The sequence below is a fragment of the Pelobates fuscus genome, chromosome 12, assembly GCF_036172605.1.
Source record: "Pelobates fuscus isolate aPelFus1 chromosome 12, aPelFus1.pri, whole genome shotgun sequence".
Taxonomy (NCBI): Eukaryota; Metazoa; Chordata; class Amphibia; order Anura; family Pelobatidae; genus Pelobates; species Pelobates fuscus.
The window spans coordinates 11916542-11942543 of NC_086328.1; the positions used below are offsets into that span (position 1 = coordinate 11916542).

Here is a 26002-nt window from a genome sequence, read left to right on the forward strand (position 1 = left end):
TAAAATAAATAATATATATTTTTTTAAATTTTATTTTGTAATTCCAAAATGTTACGCTTTAGTGCACAACCCTTTTTTTACTTGGCTTTTTAATGGTAATTTGTGCAAGTCAGATGTCACACTGTTTAGTAAATCAACCCCCTTTACTTCAGGTTATTAAAAAAATAAAAAAGAAATAATGATCACAACCTACATAATTCTGTTTTCGCTTCTGGAACCAATATAGAATCACACAATATCTAACAGACACAATGTTGCCGGCCCCCACAAGGTCATTGAGATGCTGTAATGATCCATCCCGATTTCAGTATCGAAAATATGCCGAAGGTTAGCAGCAGTTTTCCTATTTACTAAGGAAGTTTACAAAAATAGGACCTGTCACTCACAGCCTTGGGATCATTAGGAAGCCATACAATTATATTTATAGATTTATACATTATTACAGTGTGAGGCTTGCTATATACACATGTTAAAGTTATTTAAGCAACATTGGTAAAAGCAGTTTAACTCTTGTTGCTCTGCAGGCCCCTCTGGCATAGAAAGGGTTAAAAATGACTGCGTGGAAAGTGCATGCATTGATTTTTCGAGGTACCAAGGTTGGAATATCGTTTCTTTGATCACAAAAAGTGATTTTTTTCTCTCTTTGCCCTGTGTTTTGTGTTCCTGTCGGCACCTTCATGTTGTCCATGACTGCATATTCTGGAGCATTTCGTCAAAAGCTTCTTGAGATGGGGCATCTGCTCTCTGGAATTTATCCCTCATTCGACTGTACAGGCTAAAAGATTTCAGCTCTAGCCATATAAATCCAAATCGGTCCTCATCAAAGAGAATAAACAGGCCTGGCGTCCGTTCTGGACTACTGAATCCGTGGCCAGCGATGAGCCCTGTGCCATAAAAGCTTTAAAATGGGATGGGGGGGAAAAAAAAGAAAGGCATTTGCAAATGTGATACAAAATAATCTTATTTTATTTTAATTTGCCCTCCTATTTAGAAGTACTGAAAACTCAATTTGCATTTATGACAGATTTTCTTTTGTAGAAGTGTGCAGAAAAGGTAGGTGTAAAAACAGACTTACCTCCACTGCTTTTACAAGCCATCCGTGACACATTTTGTCCCGAGTTTCCCGTGACTCCCTGTGATTGGGTGGTCATGGGCCACATGCAGGGAAATTACATGGTATAACTACCGTCAGACAAAAAACGATGTAAAACAAATAGATAGAATGAGTTATCCAGCAGGGCCCTCTTTATAGTGGGGCAAACGGGGCAGCTGCCCAGGGCCCAGTTACACTTGGGGGGCCCAAAGCAGCTGCCCCATGGTCCCCGCTGTCCTCAACAATTTTTTCCTCCATGGGGCTGCCAGCCTGCACATTAAGGAGGCAGGTATTGTAAGCAGGGGCCCGGTCACACACTGTAGCCCCTTTAACAGCGCCCTTTGCTTTTCGGCAGCGCTGGGAGGAAGGGACGGCTGCGAGTCACTTCCTCCCACTAAGGAGAGGAGCCGCGCGGGAGACGAAGGAGACGATCCCAACAGCCTCACCCTTCAGTCTGGACACTGGGGAACCACTGGGGAACCAAGGTAGGAAAATAGAGGGTGGGTTTAAAAGTGTAAATTTATGTCAGTATGTCTGTCTATGTATGTGTCTGTGTCAGTATGTCTGTCAGTGTAGGTTTATGTCAGTATGTCTGTCAGTGTATGTGTCTGTGCTTGTGTCAGTATATCGGTCAGTATGTCTGTCCGTGTATGTCAGTGTTTCTATGTGTCAGTATGTCTGACAGTGTATGTGTATAAGTATAAGTATATGTGTCTGCGTGTGTGTGTCAGTATGTCTGTCTGTCAGTGTATGTCTCTGTATATGTGTGTCAGTATGTCTGTCAGTTTATGTGTCTGCGTGTGTGTCAGTATGTCTGTCAGGGAGCAGGGTCCAGGGGCCCCAAGCAAATGGTTGCCCAGGGTCCATTCAATATTAAAGACGGCCCTGCCGGAAGGACCGGGTAACATAGCTCAGCCACTGCAAATGGAAAGAAAATACCCAAGGATTTCTGACCATTTATGGATTTCTGCAGCACTTAAACAGACCTGCCACCTGTGTGCTATGAATTTATTAAAAAAAATTACAATAAAAAAGCAGAGATAAACAGCAGGAGAGATAAAGAGAAAGAAGAGGACTAGATTTTATAAATAAGTGCTGGTGGGGAGCACTGCTTACCACATCTTACAGCTACGGGGGTACTCTTCACTTCTTGCCGTCACCCCATCAGGAAGGACAAAGGAGTGGGCTGGGGCCTCCTGTTCATCATTCTCCTCTGCACCCACTTTGTTTGCATCTTTGTCTTCGGGCCTCTTGACAGGTAAGAGCGGCCGACCAGGCTCTCCACGGACAGCAGCTACCTCCCTGCCATCTTCCTCATCACTGCCAGTCAGCCGCTGCTCTCTGTGTATCTGCGCCTGTACGTCAAGTACGAGACGGGACATCTCATCAAAATTCCGCAGATGCTCAACATCGGGGAGCTGAACTGGTCGCGTCAGATCGATTTCCAGGGTCTGCTGACAGGCAGGGACATTCGGATCTCCCTAGATGCAAACGGAAGCAAAATTGCTTAACAGCATACTTTTTTCTCCTCGACATGATATAAGGTGCACATACCTTTACCTTAACATCAAAACCATAGCAAATTAAAAAATGAATGTCAACATTTTAGACACGAATTTGATTTGAAATTTAAAAAAAAAATCCCAACTCTCCCATAGTCACAGCTTGGCTATTTAAACCTAAATTTTGCAGACTGGTTTTCAGTTTATTACAATTTGGAATTTAGTGAATAAACCCTTCTGATTAGTGGCCAGGCACAAATGACAATAGGCTAAAGCTTAGCACACGCTCCAGTAAGTGTCATTAGACCTACCATACTGACAATTTCCTGTGCCATATTGGCAGATTTCGTATCCCTGGGGAAGAGGGAAGTTTGAGATCTAAATAATTTGGTGCCAGAGACGTTTTATTACCTAAAAATAAACTCCCGTAGTGCAGTTTAAAAGATTAACATTAGGTGGATCTCTCAAGTGTATAGCAGCTCACAGGTGACGTTCCCTTTCAAATTGTTCACAAAGACATCTATGGTGTCAAAATGTTGGTTGCAAAGTTTACATTTCTTTCCTTTTCTAATATAAAGAGGTCTTCTTTCCCGTGCCCCAGAAGAAGCTGTTTAACTGTATACTGTGGAGAGGGGTGCTAAAATGCTCTGTACGCTTTCCATACGCATGGCTTCAGGCATCATCTTTCCACAAACTACTCCTAAGGAATCATGGGACATTTGCAATTTCCATCAAAAGCCAGCCTGTGCCAGCGCACCCTTGCATTTCACATAAAGCGAAATAAAAACCTATAAGGTAGCTGATTGAATGCGTTATAACCGTGATAATTCATATGTATTGAAATATAAATTGTACAAATTTGAAAAAGTTATCAACGATGTTGAATTTTTTATTTTAGTTTTTAATTCAGTTATTAGTATATATTTTTTTTCTTCTGATGCATCTTACAAAACTCCTATAATAAGATTCTAATTTGTCATGGAAAAATAAACAAACATAACAACCTGATCCTCACAGGCGTCAGGCCAAGGAAGACCTGAGTCACGCAGGACTCACCGTTATTTTTGTCACCTTTGCCAACGTCCCGTGGAAACTCAGCATGACTATCTCCAGTCCATGGCTTCCGTACGTCCCCTTAAAAAATCCTGGACACAAAAGATCATCAGGCTGACTAAGTGGGTGATATATACGGCGGTAAGTAAGGCAGTTGCTGTGAAGGAAAGAAATGAACATTTTCTTTGCCAATGTATGCACCCTCAAAAAGCTTTAAACATCCAGAGGTTTTCAATGCCAATTTGGAGCAAATTGAAATGGAGAGTTTTAAACCGTGACACAGTATCGTGGATACATGTAGAAGACCAGACGCATTACATCTCCATTCTAAATAACATCTGGGAGGAGAGGGTGAGGATAGGTTGGATTTGGAGGTAGGTGGGTGTAAAGGGAGTCTGTAGCATTAGAGGTAGTTAGGGTTACCTTCACTTACTCATATTGGCAGATGTAGATAAACTTCATCAGGATTAGTTCCTGCATATGCTCATGGAAAATGTCCTCCAGGGTCCGTCCCAAGTCTTCTCTCAGCCAGGTCCGAAATTCCTACAAAAACAGGAGCAGGATGCAGTGTTAATGAATTAGCTGTGACCATTCATTCATTCATTCATTCATTCATTCATTCATTCATTCATTCATTCTTGGGATCATAGGAACAGTTACTCATGGTGGCCCTGCATCACCTCCAAATATACACCCTAAAAACACAAAGGCCTCTGTTGGGTGTGGAGAACAGGGTGGGTGTCAAAGATGGATCTTGGTAGAACATGAGTGAAAGTGGGCTCATTAGTGTTTATTTATATCCACATGAAAGCAAAAATCAAAGCAAGATAAATTGTACCCTTCTTGAAATTTTGCTTCGATCCTAGGTCAGAAAAACACAGGTTTGATTTTCTGGATAGAAACCGATAGCGGTTACCTCTTGTCTTCCTCCAGACATCCGATGGTAATCTGTTTGCAGGCACTTTGTACAGAATTCATCCTTTTTCACAATCTGTAAGGAAGCATCAAATTATCAACTGGGTAGCCTGGCTTCACCAACTGTCAAAGACCAGAGCACACACTCAACTAAGATGTTAACAACTTATTTTAAAAAGTACCAACATCCTCCATGTCACTGTTTAACAGATGTCCATTACGCAGCATGGTTTGATATAATTTGTAAAAAAAAAAAAATCTGTACGAATGTTACCTGGATCTGCCCATTGTGAGGTCCTTTATGTCCATACATGCATTCTACTGTTGCAGACTTCCTCTCCATCAAATGGATCCTAAAGACAGGCTTTAATCTCATTGGTTCATCGACATGGGGGTCATGTGGGGTCAGGTACATCCATCCAATGATAAACAATCCATCTACCTGCGTTACAAAACACATCACCTGTTATTGTCCAGTGACTGAAGAATAACAGAAAGGTCTATAAAGCTATACTCAAATAAGCAAAATCAGTCTGATAATTCATAACTGGTGGGCTGGGTGGATAACGAGCTGTGATGAAGAGGTTTTTTTTTCCAGCTCTGCTAATCTTACTTAGAATGTACGGTTCCCTTTTCAATAGTCCATAATTCATGATTTAATAAATACCCTCGTGAATCATTCTTAATGAGTCCACTAATGAACCTGCTAAACACCTAAATGCTTAGGGAGATTTTCCTTTAATCAAATCAGGAATTGCGCTAAAAAAACCCCAAAAAACTGCATATTTTTGACTCCCCTCCCCCCAAAGAAAAACTAAAATTTTCCCATTCTGCTTTTTTTTTTTGCGTACAATTTGTGATTCTCTTGTGAATTCTCTCCAATCTCCAATTATTGGAATAAACCCCCAGGATGATTCAGCATACATTCTATTGCTGAAATGGCAGAATGCTTAGTGCTGGGATGTCTCAATTTATTCCTGCAATAATAATACAATGTCTTCTTACGAGAGGGGAGAGTCAGCGAGGTTCCACTGCGACCAAATAGGAATGGATTGCATTGTCACTGCATGATGTGTCCCAGTGGAATGAAACATGCAGTGCTGTCTATACAGAGAGCTGAGCTCGTACTCCCCTGCCTTATCTGACAAGTACAGCATGAGGCACGGTGTGTAGCGGTGACATCGCTTGATTTGCAGCTGCAGAGTAAGGTGCTTATAGTGCGATAAGACGCATGTAGCAAAGTGTTACTCATCCAAATCAAGCACAGAGATGGGGGGTTGCAACTGAACTCCTTAAGAAAGTTTGCCTGGATTTTAAGGAAGTATATCAATGCTACAGGCAGGGCTGGAATGTGATGCCCAGCTGTAAGTAGAGTTCATATGCTCGAACTAATAACCGCTCCTTTGGGATCCTGGCTGTGACTAGTTAATGAGTTTGCATTTTTACACCTCATGCATATGAATGCCATATACAACAATGAATAGAGATTCAAATGCGATTCGCCCTCCCCCCCTCCAAAAGGTGGGGGGGGGTCAAAATGGCAAACTACATATAAAAAGAGATACATAAATAATCATATACTGTTAAATAGCTTGTCATGAAAAAGGATTAGGTAAACTGGATGGTTTCATGGCGACCCAGGGTGGAGAAGTGGTGAAGTTACCTAGTTCAGATATTTTGTGATTCAGATGTCAATTCTTCAACAATGTCAAGTTTAGGGAAATAATCCATAGCTGGTTTTACGGTTGACCTGATGTGATATTTTTGATTGAGTGGCTGATATTTTGCGTTGACCAATGAGAATCAGGACTGACAGAATATGAAGCACAGACCGGGGGGGTCGGGGGGTCTAGTGTCTCCTTGCAAAAGGTCTCGGTTTCTAATAACTGGATAAACATCTCACGCTTACGCTAATTAAAGTACAGCAATGTCTACACTAGCAATCCAGCTGACATTCACGTGATGCGGTCTTTATTCACTAAAGAAGGAGTTGTGGAGAATTAATGGAATTGCAAGTTTTACACCGAATAGCAGGAGGTGGGAATTTTTTTAATTATTTTTTTTAACATTTTGTCCTAAAAAGTGGAATGCCTTGTCATTCAGCTCAGTGAAGGGGGAGTAATCACCCGCTCACTGCAGTCATTCAGCTGCAAAGTCACATTTACAGCGTACAAATTGGAGAAAATGTTGGTCCTCAATTTAACAGCGATACGGGACGACTGACACAGAATATTCATTCTCCTGGTCAATAGATAAGGAAAGGGGAGTATTTGAAGCCAGCATTACCACTTACCACCACATTCAGGAGTCCTCCATACGGGCCGATATCAGGCTGCCACAGTCCCAGGATATGGCGGTATTGATGCAGTACTGTGGGGGACAACACACAGAATCGTATTAGAGCCGGTCTCGGCATTTAACACACACACACACACACACAGAGTGCAGAGACATCACTAAACTGCAGGACACTAGGAATTATAGTGACTAACCTCTTCATAACCAGAAGAGGTGTGTGCATGAGAGTTAAATGCTGCCCAATATCCTACAGGATAGCAATATATAGATTATTTTTTGATTGTTTACGCTCTCCCCTTGTAAAAACAAAACAAAACAAGAATTGCCCCCCAGTGACAGGGCGCTTCTAAACTCCATGCTGCGATTTAGAGTCCAGGGTTTTTATCACTTCTATCAATGTGCCAGCATTTTATGGCCTAATGTATTTTAATGTGTTTATAGTAAAAGAATATATTTGCAAAAGATAAACATCTGGACTGCATACCCCTCGTAGATCAGAATGGACCTGCTGGCCACTCCTCCCGCGCAGCTAATATTTTGGTTTCAGGAAGATATGTACACTTAGAGTAAAATAAAGCACCATAACCACTACAAATCGCTGTAGAGGCAATGGTGCCAAGAGTGCCCATTCTCAGCCAAATGGGCCAAGACCAGCATTGTAGGGCTCAGCTCAGACGACCTAACAGATCCCCTGCTTAGAAACTTCTGTCTCTTCGGCATTAGCAGTGGAGGCGGGTGCGACACCAATGGACCTCAGGTAGGAAGGTAAACCACTTCTTACAATAAGGGGGATGCCAGGGCACTACTGGTACCATACCCACTACAGTGAGCTGATGTGGTTATGGTGATTGTAGCATTCCTTTAACATAACTTATGATGTACTTTATTTGAGTTACTTCTGTCTGTCAAGGTGGCTTTCCTTTCAGTTACGTGAACTGACAGATGAGAATGTACTAGTGAAACCTATGATTTGCTTGGATCGGTGCTTTTTAACCCGTGGGCTAGGACACAACATTTAATCCCAGTGTTATTGCCAGTGTGTTCCCACTGCTTGGAAAAAGTACATAGAAACATAGAATGTGCCGGCAGATAAGAACCATTCGGCCCATCTAGTCTGCCCAATTCTCTAAATACTTTCATTAGTCCCTGGCCTTATCTTATAGTTAGGATAGCCTTATGCCTATCCCACGCATGCTTAAACTCCTTTACTATATTGACCAGGCCCTGAGCAACTGATCGCAATACATTGCTTTCAAATGTAAATAGTTCATTCAACTACCATGACCACACCTGCTTTTAGAAGTGGACATGGTGATGGGAATCTGTATGGGCATTAATCCTGCCTTAAAAGCTGCACATACAGAGAAATATGGACTTTTGTACCGGGGGCTAGTTACACACCCAGAACACGTCATCAGAGCTTCTTTATACCCTCCCTGTAATACTTAGTGCTCTATTTAAAAAACATTATATATATATATATATATATATATATATATATATATATATATATATATATAGAGAGAGAGAGAGAGAGAGAGAGAGAGAGAGATATTCCCCTTCGCACACACCATCCCAATATTGTCCATCCCCCAACTTTTCCCCCCACCTCCCTCGCTCAGAGCATGTACATGTTTTTAATTTAATTCTATTTCCCAAGGGATGGCGTGACTTTGAAAGGAAGGAGTGTGAAGCCAGTGTAGAGAGCTTCACCTGGCTCTGGATTCAAGGTAGGTTTATAACTTGTTTACTAGTTGTTTTTGGGGGGGGGGGGAGTCAAGCACCCCTAGTTTAAACAGACCAGATTACGTTCCTTTCTTACTTATTCTTATTTCTTGAAGAATTGTGTCTGCAGAGGGCTTACAAAGCATTGTTAGGGTTAAAGAGAAGACAACAGATCCAAATGGACAGGAAAAAGCAGATTGAAATATAAAAGTCAAAGCATAGAGATATTGATTCTGGTGTAAATTACTGAATAATGGAGGCAGGGAGGATGGATAAACACTTGGTTTCTCCAAGCTTTTTACTTATTCAATGTAACAGTTCAACTACAATCCCCAGAAACCATTGCTCTTCTGATGGCATGAAAAGGTAGGTTAGTGGAGAAACTCTGGAAGTTAGCAGGGAGCTGTGCCATCATGTATGCACGTACTATCCAAAATATAGCATTGAACAAAATGCAATTATTTACCGTAGGTCAAAAGAAAAAAAAAAATGCATTGAATTTTTGCACCTACAGCAACATCATAACGCTACGGTTATAGGGTGAGAATATTTTTCTTTATAAAAAGCCAGAATGGAATAGTTTCCCTTCCGGAGACATTTCCTGTAGATGGATCTGTAAAATATATGGAAAGCCGTGTGCCATACAGCGTAGTTGTGTCCTTTTCTGGACAGGGAAATAGAGTCAATAATAAAGTATCTGTTTTTAAATAGGGAATGGGCAGATGATAGTTTTATCTGCTGTTGGGTTGTAATGTTGTAGAACTAACAAAAGATCATACGGTGCAGGCCAAACGTTCAAAAGTCTTAATAAAGGTGAGAACTATTAAATAACCAATGAGATACACCCGATTAGCAAGTGCACACATCGGGAATGGGCATTGCCAACACAAGGACATGGTCTCAGGCATGGATGTCATGACTGGCAGTGCAAGGATTGGCTCAGCGGACAGCTGGCCGCTATGAGTTGGCATTACTATAAATAGTGCACAGTGATAAAACACACAATGTGCCACAGACAGAAACAAACAGAATAAGTGAACAGAGACTGTGCAGAGCGAATATCGCCCAGATGTCAGAGCAAAGCTACCTAGGTTAATCAAAAAATAAAACAAAAAGAATTTAGCCGCTTAGCGGAGAACGACAGAGAATTCACTAGGGAACAGAAAATTTTCAACCAAAATATTTGCTTTAGAAAACGAGCTGAAATTGCTAAAATTGGCAGTTATCCACCATTGCCAAGATATTACTCAACAGACCTCCAGATACTTAGCTATTTCTGTGTAGCCCCATAACAGTGTATCAAGCCTACATAAGCAGCCGACTCTGTACATTAGATGTAGCACACGGATGTTATGTCTAATTTTACATTTTGGGGCAATGTGCTCAAAGTGGAGCAATCAAGGTGAACATTCCATTGGTTTCCATGGTGACTGTACCACGTTATGATTTTTGCCAACAAATTGCTCTTTATAAACACACCCTAGCGAATCATACCTTGCAGTGATAACATTCATTTAGGGTCGTGTTTATTTTTTTTAATTGTTTATTTTTAATTTTCATATAAATTTGCTCACTTAAGATTTCGAACAGAAGTGTCAATATACAATAACAGAAGGTAACAGTATCATCAGCATTCGACTAGCGAGGGTCCAACATTTTTTATGGTTGCAATGAGATGACTGACAATACTTTTACAATTACATTGTGAGTATTGTAAGGTCCAGTGCCTTGTCCCATGGGCGGGTAGCCTGTCGCGTGCCATGAGCTCCATACTGGAGCTGAAGGTCGACCCCATGGGTACTCATAACTACATAGAAAAGATAGTGGGTGCACTTGGTATGACAGTCAATTTTTGTTGTGGAGCCTCCTTCATGGAGAGAATACATGAAGATGGTAAACCAGATGAGTGGGTAGTCTTACCAGTGGATTGGTCTGGGTAATTAGGAGGGTTAAGATAGGTTTGGTAGCTAGAAACCAGCCTTGGTCCCTTGAGAAAGAGAGAGGGGGTTTAGGGAAGAGGGGCTCATCCATTTAGTAGCAACATAGTGAATTCTATTACACATGATAAAAATATCATCTAGCAAACCACTGTAGCTGAGATCATGAAAACAACACAGCAAAATGGTTATTAGTTATACATGTCCATTAGTTAATTTCTCTACCAGAGAAGCCAGTAAGTGCTAGGAGGGCAAAGGTTAAGGCAATCTATTCATGCAGCAACCTCCACTTGTATGGCACACAAAACTGTCACTCGGATACGTACAACAGGTGTACACGTCTCTGTATTCCATATGTTCGTAGTCGGGAAGGATTTTCATAAACCGCCCCGACTTCACCCGTGGGTTTATACCTGGACAGACATTACAGGTTAGGGAGCACATTCATTTTCAAGGCTGCCCGTGTCCCCTGATCAGATATGGGGGTAAAATATAACACACCATGATCATGTTGGTTCTTACCCAGATTGTCACCAATTCAATTTTCAGTGAACTTACCATTGGCAGCAAGGGTTCAGAGAAACCCATGACAGATCCGTGGGAAAACACTGCAACATATACTTCTTATGTAACTAGGGTAATGGAGTTTAAACATACTATGCAACAGGATGTAATGCAAATACAAGGCTAATAATATCAAAGAAGAATTAAGGGATGTGGCTAAAAGGTAGAAAGGGTGGTGCTGTGTGCAAATATTGCCACATAAGCAGGAATGAAAGCCAGGTTTGTATTGGTTGTAAACCCTATGTATAACCCAACACAGTACTGACAGATCCATCACAAGTATCCACCAGGGTAGGCTATATTTGGATCTGTAATTAGTATATCAGTGAAATACAACTCCCACAATCCATAAGCAGATATTACTAAATGGAGGATCATGGGTGATGTAGTTCATAGTTCGACAGATGTTAACACTCAGATATAAAGAGCACTGTGTGGTAAAACGTTGCAAGCTTGCAAGGAAGAGAAGATAGTTCTCAGACCCTCTGCTTTCACATAGCAAAGCACAGCTGTGTCACTAAACATACACCAATCACAGGCCCCTCAGTCAATGTCTGTGACTCCTACCTGAGTATGGCAGGTTCACGCAATATATTGTCAGAATACTCTCTTCAGATCCCAAAGTGAACCTACTCACGTTTGACGTAGACATCTCTGCATGACACACCAGTGACTTCCAACTTGCGGAGATTTTCACAGACTCCGTACTCTGCAAGGAGAGATTTACAGTTTAGCAAACTCACACAACGGCAGGTGTACTTACAGGCATCTAATGTACATATAGGACATATATATTGCATCCCGCGGTTTATGTATATATCGATTATTGTAGTGCCTTTACTCGGCGTGATTTAAATAGATCACCAATAATACAATCTAGCAAATTACAACATAATCTCTAGTCAGTCATTTACTAACAAGGAGAATCACTAACAGAAAAAATCTGTAACATTCCTGGGATCTCATTCAAAATAAACTTTGTTTAATAGGGGTGTACACATTTCATAGAAAATAAATAGCAAGAGAATCTTACGCGAATGTGCTGAAATTATTGTCAGTGAAATTGTAAAATTTACAGAAATATACAAACATGTTCACTAGACAGGGAATTGTAGAGCGAGTTATTAAAAGAAATGAACATTTTATGATTTAAATCTATTTTATTTCAGGCTTCACCATGCAACGTATGCTGATGCCAGCCGCTGAGCATGCATTTAAAAGGGACACTCTAGGCACCCCAACCACTTAATGTCATTGAAGTGGTCTGGGTGCAGTGTCCCTGTCCCCCTTAGTCCTGCAATGTGAAAAACTGCTGTTTTTTTTGAGAAACTGCAATGATTACATCAGGATTGTTTGAACAGAAATTAAAAACAGTGTTGGAAATGTTTTCTTTTATTTGTACAGAACATCAGAAAATAATAATCCGCAGCGCTTGATTCACTGAGCTAAGGGGGTGGCATATTTTGTGTACCATGCCTGCAAGCATAAAGAAAAGGGATGTGTGAAACATAACACACTGGCATAGATGTGGTGCAGACTCACACAAGAATTAAAACGGAAGAGAAATGTAGGAGATTAAAAGAGGGACAAACTCCCTCACTGCACGCGCTAGTGAGTCCCCAAGATGTAAGGCACATTAAAGGAACACTATAGTATCAGGAATATCCCCGGCCAATTTCTGTGGATATAAAATAGATTTTACTTACAGTGGCAGAACTGTATTCCAGGCTTCCCAATGTCAACTCTGTGCATAAAATATGTCTGTTGTCAGCGCACACTCCACGATAACAACAGACGTGAAAATCTTCCCCTTGCAGGCAGAGTGGATCTCCCCTCCCACGCTCCCTCCTGCCTCCATCCGCTGCTTATAAGTTTTATTTTTTGCTTTTTAAAAAAATCCTCCCTCCTGACAACTTCACCTACATCCCTTACACTCACTGACCCAAAGTGCGCGCATGTGCTGTGTGCCAGCTTCTCTATTCACTTTTCCAGGAAAAATATAAAAATAAAATCTTTTTGGGTTTCTAAACAACTGAAAAATTTCCCCCCAAATAAAAAAAACTGGTGGGGCGCTTCCCCAGGTGTCCCTATGGACGAGCCTCCATTGTTTACTTACCTTTTCTCACCGTGGCTGGCCCTGCCTCCATGGCTGAGATCATTAATCTTGATCTCAGCCAATAGAATGTGTTCCAACAGGAAAGCATTGGGGGGGCTATTGTGCATGCGTGGCAACACACTGTCCCCAATCAGCATGAGATGTATGGATTCACTGCATCTCTATGGGGAATGTTCAGCGAATATAGGTGCTACACACTTTGCAGCAGTGGACTAGGAGCACTTTTAGTGGTCATCTGAGTGACGGTCACTAGAGGGGTTACTAGGCAGCAATGTAAACACTATGCAAAAGCAGTGTTTACAGTGACAACACTGCAGGGACAGGCTATGGACACCAGAGCCACTACATTAAACTGTACTGGTTCGGGTAAGTATAGTGTCCCTTTAAGCATAAGAGCAGTGAGTAATCTTAATCTACACAATGAGCCAGTTCTCAGAGTCTGAAAGTTCAGAGTGATAAGGGAAGAGCTGCAAGAGGATGTATAGGGTTTATGTCAGTGTATGTTTATTATTGAGAGGTAGAAAACGGGATCTGTAGAAAAGAATAGCAGGACAGGAAGTCTAACAGGAAGTCAGGAGCCAGTACGGTCCGTTTAGACTGGAGATGAGACAGAAAGGTGCAACGAGAGCAGGTAAGCAGTGAAATACAAGGGAACCAATTAGTTTTGTTGGCACTGTGAATGAGAAATGATAATTTGACACTGGTGCTGACCGAAGAGATCAAAGTAGCTCCTGATCTCCTTGAAATGATGACAGAATCCCGACAATGAAGAGCGCAGTGGCCGGAAGATAAATGGAGTGGACTGACAGAGGGAAGATGAGTGCTGGGTGCTTTGGGATGAAGTTGGCAACATTGTAATATCCCAGCATTAACCATCATCTCATCATCAACCACCACCAAATCGTCTACCCACTAATGAGATGAAAATCTTAAACCGTGTGCTATAATGGAGTTAAAGAGCAGGCAGCACAGACCATTACAGAGTGGGAAGGCCAATAAAAACAGATATTAACCTTCTGCCGCAGTTTATCTGCAAGAGGCCACGCTGTGGGAGTTCTCAGAACTGAAACGGTTAACAGCCTAACAATTGCATTAGATGGTATTGACGTGCCTGTGGTCACTATTTTAAGTGCACAGAGATTACATTTTTGCTGTTTTCAAATACATGCAATTAAAGGGATTGGTGGAAAACCTGCAGCAGAATGAGCCGTTGTCCCACAATCAAACGATGCTCATTAAAATTAACCTAAAGTAATGGCAGTGCCTAGCAACGACAGGGTTACATTTGCATGTTAAAATACAGTTAGTTTATCCTTCCTTTCCGAAGAGCAGATACAAAAAATAGAGAGAGAGTTCTTATGCATTTCAAATTAAATTTAAAAAAAGTGTACTAAGGATAATTGGTGGGGAATATATTAACGTGGGGAGGGGGGAGATCCCAGAACAAAAGCTAGACTGTCAGCCAAGCCACCTCCTGCTCATTCTGACTATTTTTAGATCACGGCTCTGGCTGCTGATTATAAGTCCCACTATCTACTCGAGGAGCGGAGAAAATTATCCCTTCTCATGTGCAGTTGACACAAATATTATAATTATTGCATGCCATTTCCTACGATCTGGTTTTAATCCTCTGTAATTACTCCCGGGGACTCTGAAGAAGGTGGGAAAGATAACGTAACTGGTGCATCCTTCTGAGAGAATTCCTTTTCATCAGTGGCGAAAGAAGCTTGAATATTTAACGGGAAAAATTATAATTATTATCTGGTAAAAAGGAGAGGAATTGAATTAAAGGATAATACATACAGTGTTAATCTAGAGGAATGCTATAAAACGATCACAAGTCTGCTCCAAAAGAACTTGGTACATAACGGAATAAAATCATATTCTGCTATTTTGGTGCGAGCAAAAAAAACAAACAAATATGTTTTTAATTTAAGTTAGTAAAAGCACGTGGCCAATATTGCTGTAGTTTTCCTTTAAACACATGCTTAATGGACCACTATATATAGTGCCAGGAAACAAACTCTTTATATAACTGGGTTTCTGTTTATGCAGTCCTTGCCACACCTTCCCTAGCTGTGACTGACACAGCCTGCATGAAAACAATATGGTTTCATTTTTAATCAGCTGTAACTTACTATACAAGGTTTTTACTTCCTGCTCTCTAAATTGAACTTTAAGTCACATGCAGGAGGCTCCTGCATGGAGTAACAAGCTATTAACAGAGCAAGGGGATAAGAAATACTAAATTAAAAATAATTTGCAATACAGGAAGTGTAACCATTAGATGACTTTTCACAGGAAGTGTTTAGGAAGGCTATGTAAGTCACATGCAAGGAGGTGTGGCTAGGGCTGCATAAACAAAGTGTTTTAACTTCTAAATGGCAGAGAATTGGGCAGTGAGATTGCAGGGGCATGATCTATATATAAAAACTACTTCATTAAGCTAAAGTTGATTTGTGACTATAGTGTCCCTTTAACAAACCAGAAAGAAACCGGATCAGTTGTCTGACAGCTAGGGGTGTAACAAGGTTTATTTATAAAAGTGTCAATTTCTATTGAAATTTGCACTTTTTGTAAAATGAAAAAAGTGAACACACTCTTCACACAAAGCACTTCGGCAAGCTAAAGTGATTTAGCGGTCTGGAGTGTCCCTTTAACCCCTTAAGGACCAAACTTCTGGAATAAAAGGGAATCATAACATGTCACACATGTCATGTGTCCTTAAGGGGTTAATGCAAGAGTTAGAAAGATTTTGCTCATCCCCCCCCACAACTAGAGACCGGGCCTTGGACCAATGCGTGGTAAAAAAGAGTTGCCAAAATAATGATAGAGCTTAATTTGGGACAGTGTGGTATAATATAAAGTCTTAAGACTCAACAGAATAGCATCTTGCTGCTTTTAAAAGCTAATTAAACTGCATCTGGGGGTTTAAAATTGATCAATGCATTTCACAAATGCACAACTTCTATGGACCTGCAGCACAACAACGTGTTATGCTTAAAGGGAAACTCCAGTGCTTTTCCTGGCACTGGAGGGTCCCTCTCCCTCCCACCCCCCAATCCCCAGTTGCTGAAGGGGTGAAAACCCCTTCAGTCACTTACCTCAGGCAGCGACATGTCCCACGTCGCTGCCTGCTCCTCCCCCGCCGCTCCACCTTCTTCCTCCGTCGGCCGGTGGGCGAGAATGATCCCGCCCACCGGCCAAGGAGACCTAATGCGCATGCGCGGCAATGGCGCGCATGCGCATTGGCGCACCCCATAGGAAAGCATTGAAAATGAATTTCAATGCTTCCCTATGGGGAATAGAGCGACGCTGGAGGTCCTCACAGCGATAATCTGTGCTAGGGACCAGGAAGTTCCCTCTAGTGGCTGTCTAGTAGACAGCCACTAGGGGAGGACTTAACCCTGCAAGGTAATTATTGATGTTTATAAAAAACTGCAATAATTACACTTGCAGGGTTAAGGGTAGTGGGAGTTTGCACCCAGACCACTCCAATGGGCAGAAGTGGTCTGGGTGCCTGGAGTGTCCCTTTAATTAAAATAATGTATAACTTTTTCCCATCAAGTAGATATGTCTGCCAAGTTCTTCAGAAGTGAGGACAAGGGAGACGAGCCCAGGACAGCTTAGTGAATAACTCTACAAGGCGGAGCTCTGCACAAGTAAACACATACAAAAATTCAATTTACAAGTAAATAAATCCAACCCACTGTAGTTGTTTTTTGTTTTTAACCCCTTAATGACAACTTCTGGAATAAAAGGGAATCCTGACAGAATATTTCCGTCATGTGTCCTTAAGGGGTTAAATTAAATATGCAGATGAATGCTGCGCTTAACGTTCTAGCTGTAACGATTCATACTATAACATCCATGTCATTCTAAAATGCATATACAACTCTGGCCTTGTATTTCCAGATCGGCACACACACTGCACATATACAGGAGAGATTGCGACTGTCAGCACATGTGGTAAGGACACAACACGCTATCACTACACTACAGACCTTGACACACCAGCTGTCCCTAGTATTATAACCCAGCAGGTCATTGGTCATTTATTAACGACAGCTAAAAAGCCAAATCTGATGTTAAAAATTAAAAATAACCTTGTCGCCCACACCGCAGTCAATAAGACAGTCAAATTACCAGATACAGTTCCGTACAAGTTGAGCTTTATCGGTTTTAAATGTCACATATAATAACTGCATTGGATCTTTTAAAAACAGATTGTGTCATCGAGGATTTTTTTGCCCACGAATTGTAAATAGCCCGCTGCTCGCTAGATGGCAAGCCTTCTGCACGGTCAGAAACGTCACACAATTTCCAAAAAAACTGCACAAAATAACAAAATGTCCATATAGAAAAATTCTGCAGCCGTTTTTGAGTTTGTCTATTTTCGCCAATTCTCCACAATTCTGTGTTTAGTGAGAAGCCTGAAGAATATATTTTCATGCTAATATTTCCCAGAAATAATGCCCTTCGTTGCATTATGCCCCTGGGGTACCACTCACTGGATGCACACCCGCTATTGCCCTCTTTGGGTCTGTGATGTTCTGATTATCACTATCTGAGGTTACTGGCCATTAATTACCACTGCCTGGGTTTAGAAGACCCTATAACACAGCTGTGACCTTTTGTATCCACCACCGGTGCCTGTGACTAACTGTAATGGCTCCTTGGCAGCTAATTATGTTGTGGAGAGACACTGTACCCATTGCCTGGTAACCATGACCTTTCTGCCATTTTGGCTGTGGCTCGTGTTAACAATCACTGGCTAATTGCCATTTCTGCCCTGAAGCTGTGAACACCTGCATCGACCCTTGGCAATGCTTTTCTGGTCTACGTTTGTGATACAATGTAACCGCGCTTGTTTTTTTTTCTTTCTACCCTTTAGTTATGCCCCCTGTAGCCAGTCATGAATGTACTTATGGCCCTGGAGAGTACATTAAGTATAGCAACCCCTTGGCAGCAGTCTTTTGTAACCCAATGGCTGTCATCTCCTATACCCACACATATCAGCACCCTATTCAATCACCCCTGTGACAGTGACCCCTGGTAGCCACACCCTTTATATCCTGGTGTTAACTAACCACTGCCTGTTCTGCCCCAGAGGTCAGTAGCCCTATTAATGTAGTAGCCCTATAATCCTGCACTGGGATTGAAGCCTTGCATCTCACTCCGACCCCCTTTCCTAAACAGGGACCCCAAATCCACCTCCCTTTTTCTGGGTCAGAAGCCCGGTGCCCCCTTCCATTTTCCTGGGGGTAAGGAGCCCCGTAACCCCTTCCATTTTCCTGGGGGGTAAGGAGCCCCGTAACCCCTTCCATTTTCCTGGGGGTAAGGAGCCCCGTAACCCCTTCCATTTTCCTGGGGGTAAGGAGCCCCGTAACCCCTTCCATTTTCCTGGGGGTAAGGAGCCCCGTAACCCCTTCCATTTTCCTGGGGGTAAGGAGCCCCGTAACCCCTTCCATTTTCCTGGGGGTAAGGAGCCCCGTAACCCCTTCCATTTTCCTGGGGGTAAGGAGCACCATAACCCCTTCCATTTTCCTGGGGCTTAAGGAGTCCGGTAACCCCTTTCATTTTCCTGGGGGTAAGGAGTCCGGTAACCCCTTCCATTTTCCTGGGGGTAAGGAGCCCCATACCCACTCCCTGTTCCTGGGGCAGGAGCCCAGTATGCCTCCCACCTCTCTCCCTGGGGCAAGGGCCCAGTATCTCCCTTCCCTGGGGCAGGGGTCAAGTATCCCCCCCTCGCTGGTACATGAGCCAGTATCCCCACCCCTTTCTGGGGCAGGAGCCCAGTACACACCTTCCTGGTACATGAGCCCAATATCCTCCCTTCCTGGTACACGAGCCAGTATCCCCACTCCTCCCAGGGGCATGTTCCCAATACCCCCTCCTCCTTGGGGGCAGGTTCCCGATATCCCCCCTCCTCCTTGGGGGCAGGTTCCCGATATCCCCCCTCCTCCCTGGGGGGCAGGTTCCCAGTACCCCCCTCCTCCCTGGGGGGCAGGTTCACAGTACCCCCCTCCTCCCTGGGGGGGCAGGTTCCCAGTACCCCCCTCCACCCTGGGGGGCAGGTTCCTAGTACCCCCCTCGGGGCAGGTTCCCAGTACCCCCCTCCTCCCTGGGGGGCAGGTTCCCAGTACCCCCCTCCTCCCTGGGGGGCAGGTTCCCAGTACCCCCCTCCTCCCTGGGGGGCAGGTTCACAGTACCCCCCTCCTCCCTGGGGGGGCAGGTTCCCAGTACCCCCCTCCACCCTGGGGGGCAGGTTCCTAGTACCCCCCTCCTCCCTGGGGCAGGTTCCCAGGTTTGGTGCAGGAGGCCTCACCCTGCTTGCAGCGCCTTTTCCAGATGGTGTCCGTGTTCAGGATCTGGCGGAACTTCCTGCAGACCTGGGCCAGGCTGGGCAGCTCGGGGCCGGGCAGGGATGAGAAGATCTCCACCAGGATCTCGGGTGGGAGCTGGAGGAGCGTGCGGGGCCCCCGGGGGCCACTCTGAGCCGGCACCGCCCCGGCCTCGATCCTCACCTCGTCCTCCTCCCCGTCCTCCAGCCCCCTCCGCCGGCAGCCCCCGGACTGGCCCACCCCACACAGCCGGGCACACACCGCCATCCCGGGCCGGGCACCTGGCACTGACAGCCCGGGGAGCCGCCCACCAACAGGCGGGGAAAGCCGGGGAGCCGCCTACTACAGCACGAGGCTCCACCCTGAGCTAGGCCTCAGCCCGAGGACCCGCCTCCTTCCCTGGGGGACCTTCCCACTACAACCCGGGGCTGCACTAGGCCGCCGCCCGGTAAACAATGACAGCTCGGGGCCCACTCACTGATACAGCCGGCACTCCCCGGAGTGTGAGTGTGCCCTTAGGTTACAGTATGGAGATAATGGTGAGCCCTGCGGGGTAATAAAAACATTATGTGTAAATAAATACATATAATATGGTGTAATAATACCCCTTACTAATAATATAAAATAATTAGAGAGAAATTAAATAATCCAGCTCCCGGTCAGAAAAATCTCTGCCCCGTGTGAGGATCGAACTCACGACCTTCAGATTATGAGACTGACGCGCTACCTACTGCGCTAACGAGGCACTTGGAATGGGAGGGCTCTCTGTTCTATACAGACCTACACAGAGGATCTGATAGGCCAAGGAGGGTTTGTTTATTTTTTTTACCAAGGAAGATGTAAAAGTATATCAATAGAATGATGTTAAAAAACGCTGCGGAATAAGTTGTCGCTACATAAATACCAATAATAATAATAATCTTCATGCACGCCTAAGAACACTCTCACCTTCATTCATGCACATATACACACACACACTGTAATACATGTCTGCATTGTAATTATTGTAATTATTATTATTGGCATTTGTATAGGGCCTACATTTTCTGCAGTGCTCTCCAATTATGTAGAAGGTTATTTAACAACAAGTACCTCACTGATAACATAATGTTCACAGATAAGAGAGTGGCGGAAGGCCCTGCTCCGATAAGCTTACAAAGTAAACAAAACCAGAATGTAGTAGGGCGGACAATGTGTCAGAAGGAGGTGAGGAGGAATGTAGAATAGAAGGAGAGAGAGTGAATGGACTATGGAAACATTGGCGAAGTTGGAAAGGACGGGAGATCTCTTGTAATGAGAAAAGTCATCTAGGAAGATATCCTAAACATGTGAATTTTTATTGACTTCCTAAATGACTGGCGTAGTCTAATAATCTTGTATCTGTCACACACACGCACACATTGTTACACATATACACACATTTAAACATAAACACACGCACATTGTTACACATGCAATAAAAAAAAATACAAAGGAGCCGTTTCATTCCCGCAGCCTCTAGTAACCGTTCCCTGGTGTCCAGTGCATCTGCTCTTTCGAGCTTGAATGTTTGGCACATTACCATGGTAACTCATGGCAACACTCTAAACAGAAGAGCTCGGGGAAGCCATTATGGTCCGGGCCTGGGTGCTGTGGTGCTGATGCTTGGTCACGGTACCTTATAGGGTGGAGATGTAGAGCAGGGACGCATTTTGCCATTTATTACTTTAATAAACCGCTGAGTGCCGAACCCGGAAGTGTTACTCCATGACAGTCTTGGTCATTGCAGAATAAAAAGTCCAGCAAAATGCAGAGAGAGAGAGAGAGAGAGAGAGAGTGAGTGAGAGAGTGTGTGTGTGTGTATATATATATATATATATAAATATCTCTGTTTGCATGCCTTTGAATGTGTGCAGGGAGACCTCCCAACATGGTTTAAATGGTGTTGCAGTCACAGAGATCACAGAATGAGACATATATCCGAGTTCCCTCAGTATATAGATGGCACTGAAATCTAGCCAAACTGAGAACATGGCTGAGTTATCAAGAGAAGCAGTGTGTAAATCGAGAACAAAAGGGGTTGTCAAGCACACCGAGTAACCCTAGCACACAGAACCTAGTCAGATAACTGGGCAGGAGAAATATAGAATAGCAGCATGTTACTGGTCTTTAGAATACAATGGCAATAACAAGGAACCTGTGTGCAAGCAGAACAGGCCGATACAGGTAAGGTCAAGCAGGGAATAAATATAATACAAAGCCAAGGCAGGAAAACAAGCATACCAATCACTAAGGAACACACCAAGGCGTCACAAAACCATGACTGGGCCCTGTTCTATTGAAAGACTGGGGTTTATATACCCAGCCAAATGGCTACAGAATGATATCAGTTTGTCTGCGCCAAAACACAATAATATACATGTTCGGGCAGAATAAAGTGCGTCCGAATTGCCACATATACAGGGGAGGCATAAATAACTTCATTCAGGCGGTGGGTAACATTGGAGAGGATGTCAGTGTCGGTTTGGGTATGTGCAGGATAAAGGGTCATTGATTCTGGCAGTCGTGACAGCGGAGCAAGAATTGAACCTTGCGGGATTTAAATCGAGATGGTAGTAGGGAGAAAGAAGACACCAGAGAGGGACACACTGACTCACAGGATTATTTACTAAAGTGAGAATTTAAAGTGAATTTCAAACTTTAGGCCAGGGTGGTCCAGCTAAAAACATGACTGACAAGGTAACTAGTGCGGGCACTATGCATGGTCTGTACTTGGGAGGGCAAGCTGGCACGCTTCCACTTAGCCTTTTGAGCATTGCCAGTAAGTGGCATTACTGGCACGAACCTTTCGGACTGCCCATTCTACATCCCGAGTGCAAATCTCTCAATGTTGGAGGGTATGTATTTGGCACCTGAATTACATCCTTGAGTGTCTCTCACCTCCTCCTCCTGAAATGATCCTCATTTGTGTCTCTCGTGACCCCTTCTTCTGTGTCTTTCTACATGCATACACACACTCACACACTTGGAATACATCTATAATATCTGTTTAATAAATAGTGCATTTCTTACAATCCTCCTGGAAGCTGGGTTAGCCTTTTCAGCACATCCTATTGTCTTAATTCAAATAAACAAATTCCAGGACAACAGATACATTTGAATACAATTTTGCCTTTTGTAACATCCAATCCAGCTCTTATTATATAGATGTTAGCATATGTTCCTCCTACAGATTATCAGCTTCAGATTGTTCGTCCCGTCAATTTAAATACAATAACCGCGTTCAGAGCTTAGTAAGCAACACGTATTGCTCTTATTTGTGGAAACTTTGCTATTTAAGGAATGTAGGTGCCTTTAATCCGTATAAGTGTATATTTGGTCATTATTTATATTCTCCTAAATCCTGTTTAATGAAAAAACTCAATTTTCCCATATCTGATATTTTGCCCTAAATTGTGCAATGTGATTTTCTAATCGCTAATAAGTGAGTAAACCACAGAGATTCCCAGAAAGTGAGGTTTAAGTTTCACATATGATGTTATTAAGTTTATCCTTACATACTTGAAGTATCACCCAGGACATACTTGAAAACGAGAGTAATCTCAATGTATCCATCCTGGTAAAATAAATATAAATAAATCCTGTTCCTTTTTCATATCTTCGGGTTAAGAGGTCACATTATGATTGCAAGTCTGCCCCAATAGCAATGAATTGCTTTTAGTCTATAAATCAGAGTTATATGGCTCTCCTGTATCCCATGTCTTGTATAGTGATTGTGGGGAAAACTGTTTATAGGCGTACGTTGTTGCTTTAAATCTGTCTTCAAGACTTACCTGGGATTATCATATCCACCATTCCATTTCGATGTGCTGATGGGCACATAGGAGCAGTTTGAAAGTTTCAGAAAATGTTGTATACACAGGTTATAATGCACTGATTGAAATGATACATTGGAATAGGATATGGGCTATGCCAGTGATTAACCCATCCATTCTGAAAGTCTGGCCTAGAATGGAAAACTAGATTGTGCGTTTATCTTTAAACACTGCGCTGCCACCATCACTTTAAGTGACGCTTGGAAGAAACTATCTACTGCAGGAGTCTTAAAGTCAACTTACCTGGGGGCCACTGGCAATATTCTCTTCTCCAGCAGGGCTCCCAGACATCCAAGCCACAGATCTCTACTCCCAGACAGAGATCACTGTTCATCCAACTAAACCTTCCTCCCACTGCAGCGCTAAGAGGAAGGAGGGCAGCCATCTTGGGCACCGGAGATGTAGTTAGGGGGCTAAAAATTGTTGCCATTTTATTACAAAAAAACTAAAAGGAACATAAGTTTTATACAACAGCTTCAATGCGATGCAGCATTGCAGCCTACCTGAGGGCCCAGGAGTGAGAGAGTGACCAATCTTTCTGCCTGCTGTGCCCCTTGTGGATCTACATTGCTTGCCTGAACCCATCCCCCATATGCCCCCAATCCACCATCCCGTCAAAGAGTGTTATCTCATCTAACTGGCTCTTATGTAAGTTGATTCCTGTGGCCTTTCAGCACTAAATCTACACACTAACGCTCCTTCCATACTGATGACAGCAGGCAACATGGCGGAGGCCACGTAACAGACATAATTTACTGTATGTCATAGTACAACTCTGGAGGCTTTTGACTGAGGGTTTTGATTCACCATGTGCCAACTTCTGGCTACTGTTGGAATCAAGGCATGAGACAGACCCCATCAGCCCAACATATTACAGTACACAGCAGCCTTGGGTACCGACCCAGTGAGTGAAGTCAGTCCCTGCACTGACGGAGGGTAACTCGGCGGAGATGGGGAGGTGACCCCCCTGAACCACTTCCACTTTACTAAATGCTATACCTGGGACATGTGGTTAGGAAGGTACTGTGGCTGTATCCAGGTGGCTGGAAAGCAGGAACCCCGGGGGGCCACATTATTTAGAGATGCCCTGGAAACATTTGGGGCCTGAATATGTAACTGGTGAGAATCGGCTAATTACTTACATCGATATGGAACTGTACCACTCTGTCACAGCCTTTCTAGCCGTCCAGACTTTTGGCACGTCATGTGACTATTACATAACCCCGCTCTCCATTATTATTCTAAGTACTACAATTGTAGAATAGGGGACGACTTCTTCTTGTTACTCGCTAATGTTTATTGACAATTTTTATAACATGATTATCATACATTTACCTCAATAAAAAGAGATTGACAAAATGAAGCCATCTGGTCACTCCTGCACCCACAAATAAGTGTTCCTTTTCAATCTTTCAAATAAACTTTTTATTCATCTTTGACGTTTGTTTTTTAGTTACAAGTAACATGCGCTTTTGAATTAAAACAACACTATTAAGTAAAAGTGACAGATATTTGGGACAGTTCCGTATGGCAGTATTGAGGTAGCATTGTATGGGAGTTTTGGGTCTGTATGGTATGTTAGTATGTGGGCAGTATGGTACGCTAATATACAGGGGCAGTATGGTATGGTAGCATGTGGGGGGGGGGGGCAGTATGGTACGGTAATATACTGGGGCAGTATGGTATGGTAGCATGTGGGGGGGGGCAGTATGGTATGGTAGTTTGTGGGGGGGCAGTATGGTATGGTAATATACTGTGGCACTATGGTATGGTAGTATGTGGGGGGGCAGTATAGTATGGTAATATACTGGGGCTGTATGGTATGGTAGTATGGGGGGCAGTATGGTATGGTAATATACTGTGGCAGTATGGTATGGTAGTATGTGGGGGGGGGGCAGTATAGTATGGTAATATACTGGGGCTGTATGGTATGGTAGTATTGGGGCAGTATGATATGGTAGTATTGGAGCAGTATGGTATGGTAATATGGGGCAGTATGGTATGGTAACATGTGGGGGGGGTATGGTATGGTAGTTTGTAGGGGGGGCAGTATGGTATGGTAATATACTGGGGCTGTATGGTATGGTAGTATGTGGGGGGGCAGTATGGTATGGTAATATACTGGGGCTGTATGGTATGGTAGTATGTGGGGGGGCAGTATAGTATGGTAATATACTGGGGCTGTATGGTATGTAGTATGTGGGGGGGCAGTATGGTATGGTAATATACTGGGGCTGTATGGTATGGTAGTATGGGGGGGTAGTATGGTATGGTAATATACTGGGGCAGTATGGTATGGTAGTATGTGGGGGGGCAGTATAGTATGGTAATATACTGGGGCTGTATGGTATGGTAGTATGTGGGGGGGCAGTATGGTATGGTAATATACTGGGGCTGTATGGTATGGTAGTATGGGGGGTAGTATGGTATGGTAATATACTGGGGCAGTATGGTATGGTAGTATTGAGGCATCATGGTATGGTAATATTCGGGCAGTATGGTAATGTTGGTGCAGCACATTATGGTAGAATCGGGGCAGCATGGTATGGTAATATTGGAGCAGTATGGTATGGTAATATGGTGCAGTATGGTATGGTAGTA

At 43.3% G+C, this 26002-nt stretch overlaps 1 protein-coding gene and 1 non-coding gene across 3 annotated transcripts; both read right to left on the reverse strand.

Annotated features, from left to right (window-relative positions):
- Positions 1-168: 168 nt before the first annotated feature.
- FBXO31 (F-box protein 31) lies at positions 169-19945 on the reverse strand. Of its 2 annotated transcripts, XM_063438332.1 has the most exons (10): positions 19532-19945; positions 11725-11796; positions 10850-10936; positions 6857-6933; positions 4838-5005; positions 4565-4639; positions 4082-4191; positions 3652-3805; positions 2210-2574; positions 169-898 (listed from the first exon to the last, which is right to left on the reverse strand). In XM_063438332.1, exons 1-10 carry the CDS (start codon positions 19812-19814, stop codon positions 676-678), a joined length of 1614 nt encoding a protein of 537 aa, XP_063294402.1. In that variant the 5' UTR covers positions 19815-19945; the 3' UTR covers positions 169-675. The 2 variants fall into 2 exon arrangements, with proteins under 2 accessions (XP_063294402.1, XP_063294403.1); XM_063438333.1 differs by lacking the exon at positions 10850-10936 and having other exon boundaries at positions 19532-19943.
- Positions 19946-20219: 274 nt separating this feature from the next.
- Positions 20220-20292, reverse strand: TRNAM-CAU (transfer RNA methionine (anticodon CAU)). Its single transcript has one exon. It is a non-coding gene; the product is annotated as a tRNA-Met (tRNA).
- Between the last annotated feature and the right edge of the window lie 5710 nt (positions 20293-26002).